This window comes from Phaeoacremonium minimum, assembly GCF_000392275.1.
Source record: "Phaeoacremonium minimum UCRPA7 unplaced genomic scaffold PA7_03_scaffold_182, whole genome shotgun sequence".
Taxonomy (NCBI): Eukaryota; Fungi; Ascomycota; class Sordariomycetes; order Togniniales; family Togniniaceae; genus Phaeoacremonium; species Phaeoacremonium minimum.
This window is the reverse complement of record NW_006921089.1, coordinates 114,027-132,932: the sequence shown is the minus strand read 5'-3', so window position 1 is coordinate 132,932 and position 18,906 is coordinate 114,027. Positions and strand designations below refer to the sequence as shown.

At 48.6% G+C, this 18,906-nt stretch overlaps 3 protein-coding genes across 3 annotated transcripts; 2 read left to right on the top strand and 1 right to left on the bottom strand.

The window, feature by feature from the left end:
• Positions 1 to 2,166: 2,166 nt before the first annotated feature.
• Positions 2,167 to 3,333, top strand: UCRPA7_2626 (putative maltase protein; the record flags this gene model as incomplete). The annotated part of the gene is made up of 1 exon (XM_007915185.1): positions 2,167 to 3,333. The coding sequence occupies one exon, from the start codon at positions 2,167 to 2,169 to the stop codon at positions 3,331 to 3,333; it is 1,167 nt and encodes a 388-aa protein (XP_007913376.1).
• Positions 3,334 to 7,861: 4,528 nt separating this feature from the next.
• Positions 7,862 to 8,203, bottom strand: UCRPA7_2625 (putative diphthamide biosynthesis protein 3 protein; the record flags this gene model as incomplete). Its single annotated transcript, XM_007915190.1, has 2 exons — positions 7,862 to 7,939; positions 8,000 to 8,203. The coding sequence occupies 2 exons, from the start codon at positions 8,201 to 8,203 to the stop codon at positions 7,862 to 7,864; spliced, it is 282 nt and encodes a 93-aa protein (XP_007913381.1).
• A 1,087-nt stretch (positions 8,204 to 9,290) lies between these two features.
• On the top strand, positions 9,291 to 10,386 carry UCRPA7_2624 (putative aldo-keto reductase putative protein; the record flags this gene model as incomplete). The annotated part of the gene is made up of 2 exons (XM_007915194.1): positions 9,291 to 10,131; positions 10,187 to 10,386. 2 exons carry the CDS (start codon positions 9,291 to 9,293, stop codon positions 10,384 to 10,386), a joined length of 1,041 nt encoding a protein of 346 aa, XP_007913385.1.
• Between the last annotated feature and the right edge of the window lie 8,520 nt (positions 10,387 to 18,906).

The window sequence follows — 18,906 nt, the reverse complement described above, 5'->3', positions numbered from 1 at the left end:
TGTTCACGTCCGGGAGGCTTGGTAGCGGGTCCAAACAGATGGTTGTTGAGGAAACCAGGGCGAGCCATCGCTCATGAACAAAGCACAGCCAATATATACGTTGTCGGCGGGCTCGCTCCGGGGGGTCCAGAGTCTCTGAAGTTAGCGGTATGTGCTGTTGGAGCATCTGCACCAGTGTTATCGCCTCACGCAGGTAGAAGAAGGACATAGAGACGCTGTCAAGTATCGCGAAGACCACTTCAAGGAAGATGAGTGCCACAAGTCGAGTGATAGTTGGCGGGGAGACTTTCATGGGCTCATAGTGCCCCAGCGCTAAGGAAACCATGTTGTCTACCTGTCGATCAATGTCCTCCTCAGTAGCAGGAACTCGGTTTGAGACCGTGACAATACTAGTAAACGCATATACTAGCATCGCAGTTTCGTGGTTTGCGTTCATATTCTGAATGTGGTTGCGTATTTCTACATCACCCATGACCGGACAGACTGGATACACATGTTTGACGTAATGAGGAAGCAAAGAATAGAGCGTTTCAGGTTCTAGATGCTCGAAAGTAGGCCCGGATGAGCTCGCGATAATGGAGGAGGCCTGAGGAAGGAAAATAGGACTATCTTGGTCGATCGCAATTCGATATTGTGTGATCAGGGTGCCGCGCTCGACGGCCCCTAAACGTGAGCGACTGCTAGGCCCAGAGCTGTAGACGCATGGTAAGTCATGCCGAACACACTGCAGGCACCGTGGTTGGCTATCGCAGCGAACTTTGCGCCGCTTACACGCGTCGCAGGCTCGTGGACCGCGGCGAGGGATGTTTGTGGAGACGCTCATCCAGAGGCGACAGCTGATGTTCGTGTGTCCTTGAACCGACACCTCATTGCACAACTTGTGTTCTTTGCAAGATGTGACTAGAACGGAGGGCGTGCTTAGACTAGGGATGGTAGGCTAGTCCTGATTGATTCTAAGTAGACAGCCAGGGTGCTCAACAAAGTAATAAGAGTACATGACAAATTATCATGTCACTCTCCCAGCTTACTGGGTGAAAGAGTCACATAGAGAGGGGGAAAGCCAGTGGATAGAATATAACGTTGATAATCCCTCTTGATCGTAGATGGCGGAAGTCCTCTCAGAGTTTGTGGCCGTAGTCGGTATTAGGAGTGAAAACTCACATCGGACCAAACCCACATGTCGGACCGAGCCCACATGTCGGACCGACCCCTGGGTCAGGGCCTGATCGGTAGCAAGCATTACAGACGAGCCCCGTTATAAAGCTACATCCAACCTTACCACCGTATGTAAGTGAATGACGGTCGAATAAGGAAAGGCTAGGATTAAATAAGCGACTTGGCCTTATCTCACTAGTTCTTGGTGTTTCTATCATCTCCAAGACGACTCTGTGATCGGGGCTTCAACGACCAGACGAAATCTTCAATATAAAGATCCAATGTCTTCATTCTCTAGATCACTGGGGCCAACAAGCCTTTTGAGTGTTCCTAATTACTCCTTGTTTTATACGCCTCTTATATGCTTGCTTGGGATCAATCTAACCCCTCCAGTCACATTCTATTAAACAAGGTCTTCCATAAGGTCGAGCTATGACTGTGACTACCCAACCATGGTGGAAGGACGCAACCGTCTATCAAATATACCCTGCCAGTTTCAAAGATACGAATGGGGACGGTATAGGGGACCTACCGGGTATTTTGTCTGAGATTGACTATATCAAATCCCTAGGTGCCGACGTCATTTGGATCTGTCCCATGTACAATAGTCCTCAGTGTGATATGGGTTACGATATCTCGGATTTTGAAAGCGTCTACCCCCCATATGGCACAATTGAAGACATGGACTGTATTATAGCTGCCTGCCATGAGCGTGGCATGCGAATTATTCTCGATCTCGTCATTAACCATACATCAGATCAACACGACTGGTTTAAAGAATCACGCTCTTCTAAGGATAGTCCTAAGCGTGACTGGTATATTTGGCGTCCGGCCCGTTATGACTTACAGGGTAATCGACAACCACCTAACAACTGGGCCAGCTGTTTTGGCGGTAGTGCTTGGCAGTGGGATGAGTTTACACAGGAATACTACCTACATCTGTTTTGTCCGGAGCAGCCAGATCTAAATTGGGAGAATGCTGAAACTCGCGTTGCCATCTTCGAGTCGTCTATGCATTTCTGGCTACGTAAGGGAATTGACGGGTTCCGTATCGACGTTGTGAACATGTATGATAAAGCACCCGGGCTGCCTGACGCTCCTATAACTAACAAGAACTCGCCATACCAGATGGACGTGAGCCTGTTCTGCAATGGTCCTCGCATGGGCCACTACCTGACCGAGATGCAGAGCGTCTTATCCCAGTATGGTGTCACTATGACAGTCGGCGAATTGCCCGCTACATGGGACCGCGCAGGTCTTCTACGCTATGTGTCGGCAGCCGCCAAACAGCTCAACATGGTGTTTCAATTTGACGTGGTCGGCGTCGGGCGACCGGGTCTGGACGATGATCTCGACATCGCACCCGGAGATAATTGGGCCGTGCCGGACCTGGCCAAGGCCGTGGCCAACACCCAGAACCTCCTGCGAGACTCTGACGGCTGGACCACTGTGTTTTTGGAGAATCACGACCAAGCCCGATCAGTATCGCGGTGGGGCAGCGATGCCACGGAAGAGAGCCGCGTGCGTAGTGCCAAACTGCTGGCGACCCTCTGTGCAACACTGTCAGGGACGTTGTTCATCTACCAGGGTCAAGAAATCGGCATGGTCAACGCCCCGCCGTCTTGGACGATTGAAGAGTATAAGGACGTAGCTACCATCAACAATTACAATGAAAAGAAGCAGGAATCTGGCGGAGACCCTAAGGTCCTAGCTTATACAATGGCCAGCCTGCAGCGTCTGGCGCGGGACCATTCCCGTATTCCGTTTAGTTGGAACGCCAGTCCCAATGCCGGTTTTACGATCGATGGTGCAAAACCATGGATGCGTGTCCATGACAATCACAGGTTGGTAAAGGCCAAACAGCAGATCGCCGATAAGGACTCTGTCTTGTCGTTTTGGAAGCGCGTACTTTTCCTACGCAAAAAGTACGCGGACGTACTTGTTCATGGAATTTACGAGCCAGTATTAGATCAACACGCAGATGTCTACATGTACATCAAGAAGGGCACAAAACGCAGCACCATAGTTGCCCTCAACTTCTCGAACAAGGAGCAGACAATGACACTACCAGCTGCAGTCTCTACATCCGACCTCACATTGGTAATAAGTTCCTATGGAGATTATGTCATCGATAAATTGAGGTCTTTTGAGGCAGTCGTTTGGTTGACCAACAAATGAAACAAAATGCTCTAGTGGATATTATTCTATAGATTTCAGAGTCGTCGGTCAATTTATTTACAATTGCCAAAGGCAACGTTAAAGTAAAGGGTCAGACACGGCGAATCACTCAAATAAAGTCGATGACAGGTTGATGATTACGTCAAAAAGATTTGATCACTTTTATCATTCTTGTTTCCCAAAGTGAAACGAATGAATCAGGTCTATCAACGGTTGATGGCCTATTCACGTTGTCTGAAAGAAATACCCTAAAGCATGCCATATATATTGCCTCACGCGGCGGTGTATTTCCCTTATTGACCAATTGTGCTACCCTACCCTAGACTTCAGGTTAATGGTTTGTGCATCTTGTAGACTCCCGATGACGACAATTATATGACACCTAAAGGAAGGCCTGAAATCCGTTGGTGGCTGCATCATCACCTATTGACAAAGCCTAGGTCACTTAATTAGCCAGGAATATCACGGCATAGGGTGGAAGTGTATGAATTATGTGAATCAACGGCTAGGCTCGTTTGAGGTAAGGGATCTTCGGCATTTGAGCTCCGTTTCCACCGATTGCGTGTTATTCACTGCACACTGGGTTTGGAATTGCATCTCATCGTGCCCCTTCTCAATTCCGCTCGGAAGCCGTGATACCAAGGAAGAAGGAGAGATTCCCTGTTCGTGGGAAGACTTTCCTGTTTAGACTCTCCTTCTAAAACCTGCCTTACCATGTCATATCCCCTCAAGGCTTGAAAGACATCACGCCCGACAACCCAGATTCAACGCACATACCGCAAAGATGGGGCTGTTCACGGTTGCCACATTTCCTTTTGCGTGAAGCGTGAGTGGGCTAGGCGTTATCGTAACCACATCAACATCTGTATATATACAGTGTACTCCGAGAGGTCCTATGGCTTCACCGCTGCGATTGGCTGTTCAAACAGTGATATACGTCGCTCGATTTCTAGGAGATAGATTATCAGTAGTCTGGCATCTATAGCCGTATAGATTCAGGTGTTAGCTGTGATACAACGGTTTCATATACCACTGGCGATGAGAGGCCTCTTACTCTATGTCCCTTACTCTCGTTCGGGTCAAATACTGTGTAAAATTTCATGGGCTACATGTTTATAAGAAAAAGAAAGTTTTGGTCAAAACGAAAATTGTATAGGAGACTATGTCATCGTCTAGTGCGGTCCGATATATTTTGGCCTTCTCATTCAGCACGCCATATCTCCTCAATACACCCTACGTGAACCTATAAATAAAGGCGTGCTTCATTTTCGGCAGCCTAGTATGCTGCTTTTTGTATTTGTCTAAGTGTTACTTCTCAGCCGTAGAAGTGTACATTGACAAATCGCCTTGCGGTTGAAGTTATGATTTCATCTGTGAACAAGGTAGACCACCGTATAGTACTATCCTGTACCGGCTCGACGTACCACTAGGAACGAAAGATTAAAATACAGCTACGCGAGTGTGGATAGACACGTTCAACCCATCTCCGGTAATCACCGATATTCTAGCAGCATTTCCATGAAAAACTGGGAGGATGCATATAAAGGTGGCTTGCCAGGCCCACGGTCTTTGGTGTGCTGACAAATGCTCCAACACTCTGAAGTCTTCATGAAGTTGCTAATGTAAGAGCTGCTTCAGAAACTATGATGACATCGGAGTCCATACCCAAGGTTCATTATTGAACAGAGACGTGACTCGTTGACTTTGAATATCAAGATCATCATCACAGCTAGAAAAATCAAAAAGAACTTGACTCATTTCTATAGCTTATTCAGTATTGAGTCAATTAAGTTCAAGTAAAATTTCTAGATCTTGCAAGAGTTGCCTTGGATTGTTCCTTAGTATCGCACTTTCACCAATGTGTGGAGCCTCTGTTCTCGGTTCCAGAATACCGAACTTTGCAATACGTCGTGGGGAATAACTCCAGGCACCAAGAATGAGGTACGGAAGGAGAGTAGAGAGACTAGGCTTCTAAATTATTGTCTCGGGGTCGACTCGGAAGCGAGTGAAAGCAGGTTATGGCTGTCGAGAGGATATAAAGACATCTGCCTTTTAAAAATTCGAGCCACAGGGACGTCTCCGATTGAAGAACTTCGGTTCGAGCAGGAAAGAAGGGCAAGTTGTTAAACACTTCCAGAAGTTGGTGTCGTGAGATTCAGCTGATGTTACGTAGCGTTAAAAGCAGCTCAGTGGGCCCGTCTCGGCGCCGCTCTCGCCGGGGTCTGGTCAAATACGCCTTCGTCCTCAAGGCCGCTGAGCAGCGCCAAGGGCTTAACGGGGCCGACTAAGGCTTGCTAAACAGCGTAGATATAATATATGCTGGTCACTGCTGATACCTGCAGCTTTGTCCATTGTCCCTCACATTGATGCTTCTATTATTATGCTTCCCTACTGCACATCCGTCAAAATGTACTGGTGACTTGAAGTTACCACAAAAAGGTCAGCATGTGGTTTGTCTTGGTTCTTGGGAGCATCTGCCAGGGACGGCGCACAAAACTTGGACGGAACCCCTGTCGATGGCGCATGAGAGCGGATCTGAAGTGCCGCACAACGGCCCGCTCAGACCTGACCATGACGCAGTCGCCGAGACTAGGACACTGTTTTCTCTTCAGCTTGGCTCAATGTCGCCCAACCAGGCCCCCACGATAAGCTGCAAAAGCTTGCTTCTAACGCGGTTAGCGACCAGGCGACCGAGCTAGAGTAGCTCGAGTGGCCTCCTGCGCAGTAGAGCCGCCCGGCCAGCCACTGCTCATCGTGGCTCAACCAAGGAACTAGACTCCTGACTACGCTGCAAGGCTCTCTCGTTGCAGTCGATAGCGCGCCGTATAGCCGTCCTTTTGGCGCGACAACAAGCAGACAACGACCTGAAGAGGGTCTTGGATGGATTGAACGGCGGGCAGGCCACCTTTCTTGATGTTTCACATCCTTGCTGCTGGGGCCGGCGTCTTTCTTATCTGATGCCTTGACGGTCAGATTATGACATACCTCCCTGTCGCATCCAGAGATCCACTCTCCGCCCGTACCGCACTATCTTTGTACAGTGGTGGGGGCTCTTGGGTGCAAATGGTGTCAACTGTGTTTCTGTGCCGTCGCCAGGCCATGCGGTCGGTGGGCCTTGCTTCCTGCTGCCGCCATAACCTTGCCCTGCTTTCCCTGTTCAGCCTGGGCAACGCTCTCCATGCCCGTTCCTGGTTCACAGTCCGAACATGACAGGATGCCCACATGGGATTAGCCTAGCAGGCGATGATGTCGTGCAACGGGCGCATAGGTAACGGGTGGAGCGAGCTTGGTGCGGCTTGAGCTCTGAGCTTTCTTGTTCAAATAGCTTGCCCTGCCCTGTCCTCCCCATCCAGCCTTGTGGGCTTACCATCTCAAGATCGTATCTGTTGACATTCGTTTTGCGATTCATCAAATCGCAACTTCGCTCGTTGATCGAGCTCGGGCTCATGCACTCGAGATTACTGGATCCCACGCAATAAAGAGGCCATCCAGCCTCTCCACAACAAGGCCAGCAGCATGCGCCGCTCGCTACTCTTTGGCCTCGGCGCCGCAACACTCGCGGCTGCGCAACCATCCGTTCCAGTCTTCACTGTCGTGGTACCAGGCCTGTCCACAGACACCAGCATTGGCAATGCGATTTCGACGAAGATAGACACCGTCACGTGGGTCAACAACGTGACAACGACCACGGTGTATGTCTGCCCAAGCAGTAGTAAAATCGGAGAAAGCACAACCTCGAGCGTAGCTCTCAGCTCTCCTCCTAAGGCGGAGTCCTCTCTGGTAGCATCTACCACCATCACTACTGCCAACACAACCACATCGCCGCCTGCAGCCCTTCCAACTGCGGCGGGCGAGCAAATCAACTTTGAGGGGAGCATGATGGGGCTGGTTGTGTTTTGCGCACTCGGCCTGCTCATCTTATGAGACGCGACTTGACAAGTGAGGTGGCCATTTCCAGGGCCCAGGGATATTAATCGACATGATCATGGAGTTGCATGAAAGGCGTTCACTTGATACCACGGGAGGGATGATTGAAATGTTTCTTCTTTTGGGGGGCATCACCAGGCGTTGAAGGCGGCTCAACATGACTAGATCCTTGCATAGATGATATATATGATATGATAAATCGAATCCGTTGTAAATGCTCCTTTTCCCATGACCAGTAAATGCTTCTCTAAACGCCTCCCTGTGAAGTGCCGGTGCTGGGACAACAGTGTGCTCGTCGCACGGCTTATCGTCTATCTCGTCTCTTACGTTGTTCTCCGCGGCTTCCCTACATCAGCTAGGCCTCCTCAACAGCTAAAGTAGATATATCGGTCGAATATCCGAGTTAGATCTTCCCCCTCTGACCGAATCATTTTCAGACAAAGGTGTGCTCAGTGGACAGGTGTGCAGCGGTAGGCTGGCAGCTGACTGGTATTGCCATCGTGGGCATCCGGAACCAGCAGCTCGTCTTTGCCGGATCTCGAGGTGCTATTCGGTCGTAAAGCTGGTTTCAAGCAATTCTCATCGCTTAGCTCGAGTCTCTTTACACCGCCACGGGGACCTGGGCGGGCTGTTCGGGCTGCGGCTCGGGTTCGGGCTCATCTGGCTTGGGGAGATCATCCTTAAATAGACTATTTAGCCAACCTCAACCACCGTTGAGAGAGTGCAACTGCGCGCTTACCACTTCGTATATAACCCTGATCATGAGGCTACAGCTGGGGCAGACGGCGATGTCGTTGGAGCTGTCCTGGAGGTCGACAAGTGCAATCTCGAAGCGGTCGCCACAGGGGCATGGATAGTGGTAGATTTGCATGTCCTCGTCGAAGGTCATGTCCTCGATCTCGACCTCATCGTAGACCGAGATTTGCTCTTCGTCGTCGGACATCGTGGCTAAAGTTGTAATAGAGCCGATTCTACTATGTTGTGCTGTCCTTGTAGTTTGGGGAAGTGTCTTTCGCGAGGATTGAAGCCTGAGTCAACTTTCTTGCTGGTGATGGCGGGGCATCGCGTGGCGAGGGGCAGAATAAAAAATGTTTAAGGCTGTTAGCGGGTCAAGCCACACTTACTTCATCCCTGGTTCGCCGGTCAAGCCACACTTGAAACTACCAAGTTTGTCCTCCAATGAATACCACGAAAATCCTGTTATTGACGACAGACGGTATTTTAGGATTATAGATCTCTGAGATCATATCTGGCTGCCTGGGTTGGATTCTGGTGCTACCCATACCTTACTTGGGCTTGATTTGGTATACATCAAACTAGCAATCGACAAGCAACTCTCAGCACTGGTGATGTCTACATGCACAACACTGCGCCTACCGCGCTATCCTTCGGGACAAGGTAGAAACAAAATTAGGCAAAGAAAATGAAGGGCTTTTTGCAGAGTTGATCAAGTCACGGCTCGTAGATTCTCGGACAAGACGGCCACAAACAAGTCCATTCATTGATCACTCTCCGAGCCCTAGCGTCTCCGATTGCCGTCTTCGGGCACACTAAAGTCCAGGGGTCGGGACTTCGGGCATCCCGGTGTGCCGCAACTCCTGTCCACAAGAAGAACATCGCCCTGTCTTGTCATACTCTGCGGACGGAGTTAGGGATTAGAAACGTAACAAATGTTTCTGTCTTGCTGTCGAGATGCCAATCATGTCGAATACGTTGTTCAGGCCAAGGAGCCCGGAGATAGGACTTTCTTTGGCATCGACTTTCATGGTTTCGTCCCTGGCAGGTTCGATGGGCTGACCAGCCTGAAAAGAGTACAAAGGCATCTTGATTGCTGCACTCAACCATCGCTTCACGAATTCATTTCATTCTTCTAGCGTAATTATTCTTCTTTGAGAGAGTATAAGATTTTGACTGATGTCAAAGTTAGCTCGAAAGTGATAGAGAGCTCTGATTGAAAGTGAGGCAGGAGCACATCACACCCTCGTGCCGAAGGATAGAATCCCTGACTTAAAGTCTCAAGCCTCGACAAAATGGCAGCAAAGTTCCCCCAACGCAAGATTGGCGACGACTTCGTCTCCAAGATAGGTCTCGGTTGTATGGGGATGTCTATCAGCCTGACTCCCGGTACCACCAACGATGATGAGGAGAATCTCAGAGTTCTCACTGCGGCAGCTGACATGGGCATCAACCTTTGGGTCACCAGTGACTGGTACGGACCCTACACTAACGAAAGGCTCCTTGGAAGATGGTTCAAGGAGACTGGTCGTCGTGACGAGATTTTTCTCGTCACCAAGTTCGGCTCTAGACTCATCGATGGCAAGATGTTAGTCTGCGGTACGCCGGAATACGTAAGGGAAGCATGTGAAGGTAGCCTTCAGCGATTGGGAGTCGACCGCATCGACTTGTACATGCAGCATCGGGTGGACCCCGAGACGCCAATTGAGAAGACTGTTGAGGCTATGGCACAGCTGAAGAAGGAGGGCAAGGTTCGCTATCTCGGTTTGTCCGAGTGCTCTGCTCGGACGTTGACCAGAGCGCACAAGGTGCACCCGATTGCGGCAGCTGAGATGGAGTTTTCGCCTTTCGCGATGGATATTGAATCGCCAGACACAGATTTCTTGAAGACGGCCAGGGAGCTGGGTGTCAAGATCATTGCGTACTCGCCGCTTGGGCGTGGCTTTCTCACCGGAGCAGTCAAGAGCAGAGATGATTTCGATAAGAACGATATCAGACTAAAAGTTCATCCACGATTCTCTAAAGAGAACTTCCCAGGTAATCTGAAGCTGGTTGAGGCAATCGCGGCGGTTGCCAAGGAGAAGGGGTGCACACCCAGTCAATTAGCTCTGGCCTGGGTACTGGCTCAAGGAGACGGTAAGTAGCCCTGGAATGCCTTACATTTGCGAGTTTATGTGTTAATCTTTCGAAGACTTCATCCCAATCCCAGGTACCAAACACATCAAATACTTGAAAGATAACGCCGGTGCAGTCAGTGTTGAATTCACCAAGAAGGATGAGAAGCGAGTTCGGGATGCCATCGAGAGCGTTGGCGGGGCCAAAGGAGCCCGTTATCCAGAGGGTCATATGGCGCACCTCTTTGGCGATACTCCAGAGTTTGATGCTCAGTGAAGCCTGCGGCGCACAGAACATATATTAGGCATTACACATTGAAATAAGATTGATACAGTCAATTTTCAACATAATAAGGCCTGATCGGACAACGTGGCTGTTTTAAAATTGAGCTGGGTCACACAGGTGACAAGAAATTCCTATCACATTGAAAGTCTATGGCAAGGCTACCATCTCGCCTGTCGGCATGGTTGCGGAGCTTGCCACTGACAGAAGTTGGCCATTTCCAGTATATCTGCCGTGTACGGCAATTGAGATCAAGCGTCGTCTGCCATATTCTAGCTATTTTTTGAACGGGTTATCTTCGATTGTCCAGAAAGTACGCTGAAAGGCTTCCAGCCCCCAACCTTGATGAGGACAGAGCCTGGCTAGTTGCCTAGTTGCTAATAAAGCTCCGAACGCACGATGTCCGGTGCATCTACAAACTTAGCAAAGAAGAACGTCAAGTATCGTGAAAGAGACAATTGGTTCTGAAAAGTTGGGTTGTCGAAAATGGCTTTCTCAAGGTCAAAGCCTCCATACAACCTAACAAAGATCATGGAGGGGTATTCTTCTGCCTTGCGAAGCATACTGTCCTTCTGGCAGCTAAGAAAGGATCGGTCTCTTACAACCCGCCGCCACGAATAGGCGGCTTGCCAATCATCAGACCACCAGAATCAGCGAAAAGCAAAAGTCCCATTAAACTTCGACTGCAAGCCATTACCGACAAGTACGTTAATTCGACTGCTCAGACTCGAGTCGCTTCTGAATCAATATTGGACATCTATGCGCCTGTGCACTGCTCAATCCTTGTTGTGGATTTAACGGATAACCCGCCCGAACACGATGCGCTCTCATACACCTGGGGCGACCCTCGCACGCTGTACACCGATGTTTCAGAGGTCTCCTCGTCAGAATCATGGGCGGCGCCTGCGTTCGATATATTTTGTGATGGAAAGCCGATCTCAGTCAATACCAATTTGTGGACGGCTCTCTTGGGCATTCGGCGGTTCACAACTCAGGTCTCTCGCGATACAAGGGGTCTCAAAGTAGCACCTGCGAGATACTTCTAAATTGATGCCTTGTGTATCAATCAACAGGATCTTTCAGGGAGGAACCAGCAGGTCCTCTTGATGAACCAAATATACCGAACAGCAAAGAATGTCTACGTGTGGCTGGGCGGTGAGGATGGGCTATGCGCAAACTGCAATGGAGATATTGCGAGACATGGCTAGTTCACAGCCAGTGACCGCGAGGAGGCTCAGTATACCTTTCTCAATCGCGCCTGGTTTCGAAGGGCTTGGGTGCTTCAGGAGGTTGTACTAGTTAAGAAACAGTCTATTCCTCTGCGATCTCTTCGTTTTCATCGAGAAAATGGTTTCAATGCACTCGTGCTCTTATTCAAGTCTCGGTGGATTTACCAAATCAGAGCGCTTGCAGAACTCATCATCCATGGCCCTCATATTCAGGAGCAAAAATCCCAAAACGTCAATTTTCCGACTCACTTGAAGCTCTACCAGGGCATGCCCCGAAACTCTTTCGAGCGTGACTTTTATGTTTTAGTCGTCAACGCGCGAGCTGGTCTCAATATTGACGGCGACTTTCACTCTCGAAGTAAAAACGCCAAGCCTGACTCCCTCCGGACCGCCCTCTATAAATACCGAGGACTTGAGGCCACCGACCTGAGAGATAAGGTGTATGCGTTTATGGGTATTGCGGAAGAGTTCTTGGGCGACAAGAACGAATTGGATCTTGTCCCTGACTACTCTCGATCTGTCGAAGGCGTCTATATCGATACGTGTAGCTCGATCATTCGCGCAACTGGAAGTTTGGATATTCTCTCCCTCAAGGAAATCCAGCCGAATCGAACATTGCCATCGTAGGTTCCGGACTTTGAGGTCTACGGACAGCCGAGATGGTTAAGTGAGACCTCTGGCGCTGTGCCATTCTCTGCTTCGAAAGGTCTCGTGCTGCCAAAAGGTGTCACGATCAGTGATGAAATCCGTCTCGAAGCTCATAGGATAAAGCTGTGCGAGATTGAAAAGACTCAGGACTTCGAATTGATGACTTTAGTCGAGACTGCAGACTTTCTTCGTAACTGTCAATCGTCGACGACAGACGACGCCGGCGACGAAGTTCAAACACGGTTTGAAATGTTTTGGTGAACAATTATTGCAGACACCTTCTAAGGGTAGTGCCTAGTGCCTGCAGAATGTTGGATGGCGATCGATAATTTATTGAGAGCTGCCTTCATGGCGCCGTGGTCGTCGGCGATCGCTGTCTTGGTTCAACACGGCACGGACTGGGGCGGTACAAACTACGGCAACACATCATTGGAGCCAGGGGAGGACCTCTTCGTTCCTGGACTGAACTAGGAGGGCTATAAAGAAGAGATTGGGCGTATGTATGCTGCTTGGAATGTCATACGAGAGAGGCTCCCAGCTGGAAGAAGGAGACTTTGTTCCCTGAAGACTTCTTGACTTTTGAAAAGAATTACGAGAGGGCTTTGGCAGCCGATGAAGGGCCGGAATTCGCAATAAATGCTATCCTAGAGGTCGTGAAGGAGATTAAAACCCTGACAGGTGTTCTAGAGACGGAAGTACGGCAACGTATGAATGAGGTAATGGGTCGCAGGGCCCTTTTCACCACCTCTGAGAGATGCTCGGGAGTGGCCCCAGAGACGCCCAAGGAAGGGGACCAAGTGTGGCTGCCCAGTGGCGCATCTACTCCTCTAATTCTTCGAAACATATCAGGAGGGAAGGGTACACATCACCTTGTAGGAGAGGCATACATCGGTCGCTTCATGCATGGCGAGGGAGTGCTCTTGTCAACGGGAAGTGCGGTTCCTGTAGTTATATTGTGAAATACTTTCCACCCACACAAGAAAGTGAATATATGTCAGAATCTTATTGGATATGAGATGAGTGTTGTCAACGTTATGTGGAGGCGTCTTGTAACAGGTCAAGACGAAGATGTCGGCAAACATGAAACTACTTTAGAAAATGTAAGTTGGCGTCCTCTTGGGGTGGTAAAGATATCCATTAATAGAGATAGACACTAATTTGACGGCGGAAAAAGTGTTAGTGTTATTTGTTGATGGTTATAAACACGTCACGTCACCAGTGGGCGTACCTTGCTAATATTTCGCGTCTCGCTTGTTTTCGCAAGCGACTTCTTAACAAGAATAACTTCATGCGTGTCTGCGGCTTATGAGAGACACAGACAACGGCACACACTCACCGAGAATTTCAGCTCATCGACAAAGTCGAAATGTGGTGGTTTCATCTAATCATTGGTCAGGCACTTGACGCACGAATATAAGGGGGCTGGGGAAATACATCCCTCTGATGCCGTTGGAGCGAAGCACAACCAGAGACTTCCCATCAAAGCCACCGGCCTAAAAATGCATTCGCCATCTATGCAAGCTCTTCTTGGAGCCTATCGATTATACGCACAGCATCATCATTAGGGGGCAGGTGGTCGTCTTGCACATGTGAAGAGGGATCCGATCGAAAGGGGGCGCGCGGGTACTTTTTTTTTCCTTAGTCTCCCGCACACCATCCTGCATCCTCTCTTCCGAAACACGCGCCTTGGACAGCTATTAGATGGAATGGCCTTATAATCTGCAGTTCAAGGACCAATTGCAGACGAGAACACAGATAACAACACATAAGAGAGCTGTCGTGGAGCGCGCTGTAAACCGCGTACGTGATGGCTCATGGAAGAAAACCACCCTTACACGCCCACCCCAAAATCCCTAATTTTTTCAAATAATTTAACCTAACTATATTTTATTGTTCAGGGTGATTTCAACATTGAGAAACGCATCTCACTGTTCAAAAACACTTTTAACTAGAGCGCGAAGTCCCCCTTCACTGAGTAAGATATTGACACGCCAACACGAAGCCTGGCTAACAGTTTTCTAGCAATATCATGTCTTCAACAGAGCCAGTCAAACAGTTTTCAGACGCTGCTAGCCAAACCACGCATGCGGAGTCACCCAAGCTTGTTCAATGCTCTCAATCTCAGCTATCCACCGAACTGCCGACTGGTCCCGATCATCGAGAACATATTCTACTGGGAATAGGCGCTCATCTCGATGACACAATTGCGTGTGAATTCTTCACGATAGAAGCAAAGCTTTGAGTCGGACAGCTGTAACGACACAGTCGAGGCCACCTTCATTTTGAGTGTCACGGAATGTCAGATAATTTGTTGGGTTCTGAGGATGATTACAAGTTGTCAAGAAAACCGACTGATGGATTGCACTTCAGGTTCCTGGAGATTACTGAAAGATACAAACATTTAGTCGGGAGTGTTGTGAGCACGGAACTTCTTTACTGCTGCCATTGTCGCTGCGTCAAAAGGCTTGAATGTTTAATGATAAGCGGGCCATCTTTGCTGTTTGATCAGCCTACATAGCTTTGGTGTCAAGACTCGCTGGATCACAATAGTTCAACATGTCTGTTTCTTCTATCACAGCTCCCCTCTCAGCTGCTGACCCAAGCCATGAAAACTCCGTTCCTCAAATATCTTCACATCGTCCTCCGCCCACACTCTTCCTTCCTTCTCTGCCTTAATCCTGAGCCTTCGCACACGAGCAACGTCCGCCTCCGTATTTCTCGTTAAATACCACAACCAAGTGTTTGATAGAGCCCCAATACCAACGCACACAGTGCAGATGATGAACGAGTTCTTATATCCATTGTGTGCCCATCGCGATGGGAAGAGCTGTGGCGCAATTACGCCGCCGACTTGGGCTACTGAAGTCTGCAAAGCAAGGGTGAATGCTGTGCCGGTAGTGCCAATCAATGTCGCGGACCGCCATGCCCAGAACGGAACGAAGTACACAAAGTAAAATGCCATTCCCAGCACACAAGCAGCATATGTTGCCCCTTTACTGACGGGTAGACAGAGCACAATGTAGAATATAAGGATACCAACCGTGAGAATCTGAATGAAAAGTGGCCGCACAATATAAGCTTTCCGCAAGAACCACGCGGCTAGTATGATACCTATGACTGTGACCGCGGCAGGCGGGATGTTGAGAAGTTGATTTTTCGGCAATCCAGCAAAACCAAGTGATGTAGTAACAGTAGGCAGTTGCCAGCTCAACGCATACCCTGCAATATTGAGAAAGAATTGGGAGATAGTGAAACCGTATATCTTGGGATCTTTAACCGACGCAACAATTTCTTTTATGTCGAAACTTGTATCGTCAGTTCGCGGTGCGTTTTCTGAAAGTCGTAGTTCCAAATACTCCTGTTCTCTGGGAGTGAGCCATTTTGACGAACGTGGTGATTTGGGATAGTCGGGAAAAACGACATATATACTGGCCGAGAAGAAGATAGTTATTATGCCTTCTATGAGGAAAATCCTGTAGAAAGATATTATTAGAAGAATTACAACAAACTGAAATACCTCGAAGCACTCACCATCTCCAAGCAGAAAGACCACGTATGCCGTTCATGTACGAAATTCCATACGTCAGTAACGAGCCGATGATACCTGAGCAATTTTGGAAGCCGAACATCCACATGATAGGTCTTCCGTACTCATCACTGCGATACCAGTTGCACATCTGAGCTGCCAGACATGGGAAAAAGCCAGCTTCCATCATTCCCAGAAGAAATCGAAGTGCATAGTACCCTTCTTTATTCTGGATTGCAGCATGGCAGGCTACTACCACTCCCCATGTCGCGAAGATACGCGTTTGCCACTTCCGAGGTGTAAACCTTTTGAGCACTAAAGTGCTTGGTACTTCAAAGATGACATAACTGATCTAGAATCAAGGCGATAAGCACAAGGGCGACAAGAATGGTTAGAAAATAGGTCATACAAAATAAACCGTTTGAACCCAGTTATACTGGTCGGTCGACATGCCTAGTTCTGTCAAAACGTTTGACGGTTCTCCAACTTGTAAGACCTTGATGGCAGCAGCGTTTGTATAGTCGATTTGCTTAATGAGGTACATAAACCCCATAATGAGCAAAAATCTCCGGTTCACCTTTCGCATAATCTTTCGATCATCTTCAGCGCTGAACTGAGACAGAAACTCACGTCTGTATCTCTCAGACGGATCCTCTTCCTTTATGTCATTGCTTGAGACTTGAGTAGTGGGTTTATTTTTGTCTTCTGGGCCAGTTTGCAGAGAAGATTCGATATCTGACATTCTCGCGGTGTTGCTGAGGTATGCTGTAGATGAAGACTACTGAGCATTGTAGGGATTAAATTACATTCAATCGAGTCAACTTCAAATGGTCGACACAAAACCTTCAGCTAAGCCCATTGACAGCAAAGGCCAAAGAGAGCAGACTCGTTGGTTTCAGCCAAACTTTCTCACATTTTCATCTAGAGACGCAATCCTCTATGATATGGCGCAATGCGAGATAGTCTCTTAGCCACGCGATTTAGGACATATATCTCCACAGTTCCACATTGGTCAAGCCAGTCGCCACAAGTTTCCTGGCAGGGATTGTACTTGACCACAAGCTACGACTACTACCGAGAGAGACTATTAATTTGGTACAAGTCGAGAGACCGGGAGATGAGGGGATTCCTTTTTAGCCCCACCAGTTTCGAACAAAATAGCAACCAGTGCCTAAGGAGTTGCGATCCTTTGACAACTAGTCTGGCAATTATAACCCCAATGGAGTTTTAATGTTATTGTTGTGAGACCTTTACCCACTGAATAGAAGATGCTAAGTCTCGTAAGGTCAAAAGGGCCACCCTAGATCCACCATTACGCCACTATCGTAAAGATGAGGTGCTCAAAGACCGCCGAAATCGCTTTCGAGTATTGCATTCTTGAGTTGATGGAAATGGAATATCCGGGCAACTTACCATCGCAGTAATTATCAAAGAGTAGACAAGCTCTGAGTCTTTGTGAGACCTGATCAGGTAGACCCAACTTTGAATACAGACTGTAAAGCAATGGCTCCTACTACGGATAGCCCAGCGCCGCCCAAGAAGCGGATTCTGTTGAATGCGTTCGATATGTTTACCGTCGGTCATATGTCATTTGGTCAATGGCGGAACCCAAAGGATAAGTCGGCGACCAAGAGGCGGGATCTTACATACTGGACATATCTTGCACAGCTTCTTGAAAGAGGTGGCTTTAATGCATTGTTCCTTGCTGATACATTCGGTTGGTGTGACGTGTATAAAGGCAGCGCGGAAGCATGCGTCAGGACGGGGACACAATTTCCTATGGGCGATCCAGTCATCCCCGTGAGTGCCATGGCATCGGTTACCAAGAACCTTGGCTTTGCCATCACGTCGTCGACTTCCTTTGATGCGCCATATCCATTGGCTAAACGGTTCTCTACACTCGACCACCTCACCGGCGGTCGCTTTGGATGGAATATTGTTACTTCTTGGAAAGCCTCGGGCTTCAAGGCGGTCAGTAACAAAGCTTAAAAGGTTATCGGACAAGGTAATGTTAACGTTTCGTTTGCAGATTGGTATTGAACCAGTTGAACATGACAAGCGTTATGAGATTAGCGATGAGTATCTTCGCGTGCTTTACAAGTACGTACACCATAATCACAGATAATATGCATAAGAATTAATTGCGTTTCAGGCTCTGGGAAGGCTCGTGGGCAGACGATGCACTTGTAGAAGATAAGGAGAAAGGACTCTACGCCGATTACAACAAAATTCGGACCATAAATCATAAGGGCAAGCATTTCAATGTCGTTGCACCTCATATTCTAGACCCCAGTCCCCAACGCACACCCTTTTTATTCCAGGCTGGGGACATCACCGTGAGCAATAAATTGCGACAACATCGAAATTCGACTAATTGCTATCTAACAGAGCCGGAATTGAGTTTGGTGCAAAACACGCAGAAGGCATTTTTGTTGTAGGTTCCTCACCACACATGATTGCACCGCGCGTCAAGGCTATACGAGATAAAGCTGCTGAGTTCGGCCGGGATCCGAGATCCATTAAAGTCTTCGCCTCCATAGCCCCTGTTATCGGAGTGTCCCGGGAAGAAGCAGAACGAAAGTTTGAAGAAGCAAAGAAATATGCGAGTGAAGAGGGTGGCTTGGTCTATTGGTGCGCGAATACTGGCATTGATCTCAGCAAGTTCGATCCGGACAAAGGCATTATAGAACAGCTTAAAGACACTGGAGACCCAAACGTCCAGGTCCAGTCAAAGGTCCAAAATCTAGCGTACAAAGGAGATGACGTACCAGTCTGGACCCCAAATTCTCTCGGGAAAGCTGTCGCGCTGGGGGCATCTGGACCCGTTCCCGTTGGAACGCCAAGCGATGTTGCCGACGAGATAGAAAGATGGATAAACATTGCTGATCTTGATGGTTTCAACGTAGGTCACATAACTGCACCAGGAACATGGGAAGATGTGGTGGATCTGCTCGTTCCCGAGTTGCGGGAAAGGGGCATATATGCACCTCCAGGAGACTCTGGGACTATGCGCGAGCGTGTCTATGGCCAAGGGCAATCGAGGCTACGAGACGATCACGTCGGCTCCCAGTACAAGTATGAGGTATACACTGAAAATTAATTTTTATCACA